We start from the raw sequence: 5503 nt of genomic DNA, 5'->3' as shown, positions 1-5503 counted from the left end.
TTATAAATCAGTACATGATTTAATACCTGAAAACCCCTATTAAGGACCTTATTAAATCTACTTCTATTTACATGAAATATAGATCTTCCTTCTATGGTTAACAATAAGTTTAATGATAATTGGACGATTCCTTAACTTCAAGAAGGCGTGTCGTGTCCCCGGGGGGGGTACTAGGGTTGGCGAATGAGGGGTATGTGCGGACGGGACCTCCGAAAACCGACCCTTAGAGAGACTGATTTTTGCTGAAAGGGTGACCCTTAGAAAGAATTTTTGAAATTTCTTTTTCGATTTTTGAAAAAAGTCATACCCTTAGAGAGACTTTAATACAAGTTTTTCTCTGAAAATCAAAAAACTTTCGTAAAATTTTGAATTTTCCGACAGGAAAAAATTTTGATTTTTGACTCCTGATTTCCTTCAAACATAGCTATTTTTCAGACTGATTCTGCCCAGAAATGCAGCTTTCAATGTCTGAATCTAATCATATAGCATTTAGAAGTAAATATTTTCTTTGCATGTACAATATCTTAGTTAAGACCTATAAACCGAAAAGGTGAGGCTATCACGATGATATTTCATGCAGAATCAACCATAAAAGGATCGAGAAAAGGATAAATCAGAAAAATGTCAGCCCCCCCCCTAAACCCTCAAAAAACATTTCGAACTCCCCCCCTCCCCTAGTAAATACTTTTTGACCACTCCCTAATTCTTTCCATGCGATTTATAGGTGTTGGATAAGTGTTATTTCTAATGAGTGGTCCCGGGGGGTACTAGGGTTGCGAGTTGACGGGGGGGGGGGTGCCGCCCGACTTTCGAACTTTAGAACCTTAACGGGACTGAAAGGGAGAAAACAAAGGAAAATTTTGGGAATTTTACGACCCTTAGCGGGACAAATTTGACCATTTTTGACCAAATTTCGTTTATTCAGGGGGTAAAAAGTTGAAACTTTCCTATTTTTCCGACCCTTAGTGGGATTGAAATTTGATTTTCTGATTTTTCCGACCCTTAGCGGGACTTTGGAAGTCCAAAAAAGGTACTTTTAAGGGCGGTACCCATACCGTACCCTCCATTTTGCCTAAGTACCCCCCCCCTGGGCTAGGAATTTACTTTTTTTTTCCTGTCTCGGGTAAAAAATTTCATAAACCTTTGAGTATCAGTATTTGAGATATTCAACTTTTTGAAATTATGACGTCATAAATAATGACGTTATAATCACGTTTTCCTAAAAAAAACTCAAATTCTGCTGAGAAAGAATTTAAGGTACACCTAATACGGTATTCTACATCCAAATACGCTTCCAAAAATGTATAGTTTGTTATGGTTTAGGGACTGGAACTGGGGCGGAAAAATTAATGCATTTTTGGGACATGCATTAAGTTACCCGAGGTGTTGTTTACCATGCTATGTTTTTATCTTCAGTTGAGTCTGTATTAGTTTTTGAATTCATTTTGTAATAAAAAAAAACCGTAGTGAAACCGAAAAAAAAATCATAAAAATACTCTGACTGCTTTAATAAACACCTTACGCTTGTCAATCTTACGATTTGTTTAGTTGATTCTTTCTCTTTTGCGAGATAAGCCATTAAAAAATCGACCGGATGGTCAAATGCTGTGTAGGATTCGTCTTCTTTAATAGGATAAAATTTTGGAGGGATTGAATTTCCCCCACAAAAAATTGCTGATAAATTTGATATATTTGTATATTTGAGTTCTAATCGTTTTGTCAACTACTCATCCCACTTTAAAATTTGCACACTCTCGATAGCGTTATTGTAATGTAGGAAACTTTCTTTCTTTTCAAGAGAGATTTCCCATTTCATTGTCTTGACTAATTTTCAAAATATTCAAAATATTGTGATTCGCGAAATTAAATCCCGACGAATTATTAGGACGCCCCCAAAATCACGAGATCCAATCCTATCAAACTTCTAAAATTTTGTGTTTACGTAGAGTACTGTAAGGCCTCCATCCACCGAGGAAAAGAATCTGCGGTATAGTCCTACTAAATTAAATTGTCGAAAGAAAAAAGCCTCTGGATCAAAATAATGAAAAAAACAAACAAATTTAGATCAAGTGCTATCGGTTATGTTGTTTTTTAGGTTTTTGTAAGCTTAAAACAAGCTTCTTCACGTAAAATTCGTAAAATTTTAATGTCAAATTTTAAGGACTGGCATAATTTTTTTGGACTCACGAGATACCCACGTAATTGTTTTGGACCCAAGTAATTTTTTTTCGAACCCACGAGATACCCATGTAATTTTTTTTGACCCACGAGATACCCACGTAATTTTTTTTGCACCCATGAGATACCCACGTAAATTTCTTTTGGACCCATGTAATATTTTTCTGGTCCCACGAAATACCCAGGGAAATTTCTTTGGACCTACATATTTTTTTTTTTACCCACGAGATACCCACATAATTTTTTTCTGGACCCACCACGAAGGCACGAGACCCACGAGGGAATGAGACCCACGTAACCCACGAGGACATGAGCCACGTAACCCACGAGACCCACGAGGGCACACAAGGCACGCAAATAATCAAACTCTAAATTTTTGAAGGGAGCCTATATTTATATAAACTTTATTTTCATCAATGGTGATTCACTTTTTTTGTGCATAACGTCAATTTTCACAAGCACGATTGTTTTATGCTTCTGAAAAGTGAAAAGTGACAAATCTAGGCAAGCTCTCGTGAAGAAAACACATATCACAAGTTATAGATATTTATACACCGTTGGAAAGAATGAAGAGTGAAGTTTTTTCTTAGAGGGTTGGGAAAAAACAGGAGTGACGTTTTTTTACTTTACAAAATGACGTCAAAATTTCCGAAAAATGAAGTCATAACTCGGATTTTTCGTAGCTCGGTATTTTGTTTCGAGAAAAATAACTTGGGATTTCCGAGCCTCTTTTCTAAGCTTCTTTCCATTCCGTCCATATAATATAACTAGTCATAGCTTTCACTAAATGCCCCCACAGAAAGGTCATGTCATGCACTTATAGGGCTTTTAATGCTTTAAAAATTAAAGCTTAGAAAATAATCAGGAATAATTGATTGATTTAATTATTCATTGATTGATTGAAAAAAAAATCATATTCAATTAACAAAATACTTGAAGAATTCATGCAGCTTGACAATTTAATAAAATTCAAGGAAAAGCTGGAAAAGCTTCTCAAAAACATATTTCGAAAATCATGGTATCATTATCTTACTGACTTTCACATCTCCTTGTTTGTTTGTTTTTTCTTACAACAATATATGTCATGATAATTCACTAAATAGACCTTTTCCGATGATGCCGCAGACATCTTAGATTGTAGGCAAAATATATAGCGGTGAATAAATCAACAAGGTAACCAATCAGAAATATCTATATATTTCAACAATTCTCTATTGCTACTTTGCCTAATAAACAATAGTAAGATGATAACATCGTAGTCACACTATGAAATTTTAAAAATTTTAAAATGGTTTTTAACAATAGAGCTTTTCAATAGTGCTTTTTTCTATTAGTTTTTCAGTTTGTTTTTCTCTTACCAGGAAATTAATAAACAAACTCATTCAAACTTTTTGACCTTTTACATTATGGACACCGAATCAAAAGCACTACTTCTGCTCCTTCTCAAGCACTATCAAAAGAAGCATAAAAAACGACGTTTTAGCAAAATTTGTTTCAAAAACGCAATATCCCATCATCGCTCGTTAACTAGAAGATTCTTTTTGTCATCCATCATGCGTACTTCTTTGCTACAATTAAGAGTTCGTAGAGCACGTTCGTTATGGGCTTACCCCAGACAAGAGTTTTGGTTTTCGCGTATGCAGGCAGATCAGATTTTTAATCATTTTTGGCGTAACGATTTTCGAATGTCACGGGAGACCTTTCTGTCGTTAGTAGCACTTGTTCGGCCAAGATTAGAAAGACGTGACACACAGTTACGCAGAGCAATACCCATAGAAAAAAGAGTAGCGATTGCTTTATGGAGGCTGGCAACTGGAAACTCCTTTAGGACTGTCGCAAAAACATTTGCCGTTGGAAGCTCAACGGCAGTACAAATAACAAAGGAATTTTGTTTAGAACTAACGAGACTCTCCCAAAGGTTTATCAAATTTCCTCAAACAAGAAGAGATACTGCTAAGGCGATAGAAGAATTTAAGATGAACTACCAAACCGAATTTCCCCAGGTAGTTGGCGCTTTGGATGGAACTCACATCCCAATATCTGCTCCCAGTGTTGAATCGAAAGCTGACTATTACAGTAGGAAACAGTGCTACACAGTATCAATACAAGGGTTAGTTGGGGCAAATTTAATGTTTTTAGATGTTGCAACGGGATTTCCAGGTAGTTGTCACGACGCTAGAAACCTTCGAAACTCCTCACTCTTTAGAAGGGCCGAAAATCAAGAAATTTTGACGAAACCTATTGACGTAATCGATGATTCGGAAATAAGACCCCTTGTCCTCGGAGACGGTGCCTATCCCTTACTATCATGGCTAATCACACCACACCAATTCGGACCAGGGCTAACAAGAGATCAACGTGTTTTTAACCGAAAATTATCGAGTGGTCGGGTTCATGTCGAGAGAGCATTTGGGATCTTAAAAGCTCGATGGAGAATCTTACTCAAACGACTTGATAATAGGATTGAAAATGTCGCTGCTGTGACAATCGCCTGCGTCACTCTACACAATTTTTGTCAAATGAACAATGAAACTTATACAGACGAGGATGGTGTTCTCGAAAATATTTTGAGACAAGAGAGACAGTCAAGACAAAGAAGACTGCAGAATTATGATCGAAATCCTAATGGAAATACTTCTCGTATCTCATTAACCAACTATTTAAATCAATAAACGACATGTCAAAAGAAAAACTATGATAAAAATCCTAATCTGGGCTCCCAGAATACTGTCCGTGACAAGTGATCGAAGTGACAAGTGCCAATTCGTGTCAATGTAAAATTTCAAAAGATACTACTGCGTACTACTGTAATAATACCGTTTTTAACAAAAGAATTTTTCTGAACTTAAAAAAGTTATTTGTTGTTGTTGTTATTGTCTTTATTACCGGCAAATATCTGTCCAAATTTTAAGAAAAACTCTCTTTCTTTTTCTTTGTCTTTGGCTTCAGCCTCAAGCTGTTTTTGGTGCATTGATCAGATTGATAGTTGAAATTTTTGAAAGTTTTCTTCACTTCTCTCAAAAACTTTAATTTGCTCCTTTTGCATTTCGATAAGCTGTTCCTGGAATGTTTTCGGTTTTTCTTTCTTTGGAACTTTCTTGGCGGAATGTTTACGCACTTCAGTTTCTAACTGTTTCACATATTCTAGTGAACTATCTAGTCATCTTGTGTATCGTTTTCTTCGATAAGTTTTCTCTTGATAGCTGAACTTGCACTGCAAGGTTCAATGCCCGACGCATCATCTTTCTCAACTGCTGGTGGTGTGGTTACATCAAAGTTCTCAGAAGGCTCTAACTCGTTTCCTGCGCCGACTTCAAAAAATTCA

The 5503-nt window shown here is 36.2% G+C and overlaps 1 protein-coding gene across 1 annotated transcript; it reads left to right on the top strand.

The window, feature by feature from the left end:
* Positions 1-4154: 4154 nt before the first annotated feature.
* LOC136817177 (uncharacterized) lies at positions 4155-4850 on the top strand. Its single transcript, XM_067073513.1, has one exon. It carries the CDS (start codon positions 4155-4157, stop codon positions 4848-4850), a length of 696 nt encoding a protein of 231 aa, XP_066929614.1.
* Positions 4851-5503: the final 653 nt, after the last annotated feature.

This window comes from Clytia hemisphaerica, unplaced genomic scaffold, assembly GCF_902728285.1.
Source record: "Clytia hemisphaerica strain Z4C2 unplaced genomic scaffold, Clytia hemisphaerica genome assembly, whole genome shotgun sequence".
Lineage (NCBI taxonomy): Eukaryota > Metazoa > Cnidaria > Hydrozoa > Leptothecata > Clytiidae > Clytia > Clytia hemisphaerica.
Note: the sequence above shows the minus strand (reverse complement) of the source record. Positions and strands in the feature narration are given on the sequence as shown.

Bases quoted from the DNA above. Each gene is read 5' to 3' on its own strand.
- LOC136817177 (XM_067073513.1), top strand. From the start codon at position 4,155: ATGAACTACCAAACCGAATTTCCCCAGGTAGTTGGCGCTTTGGATGGA.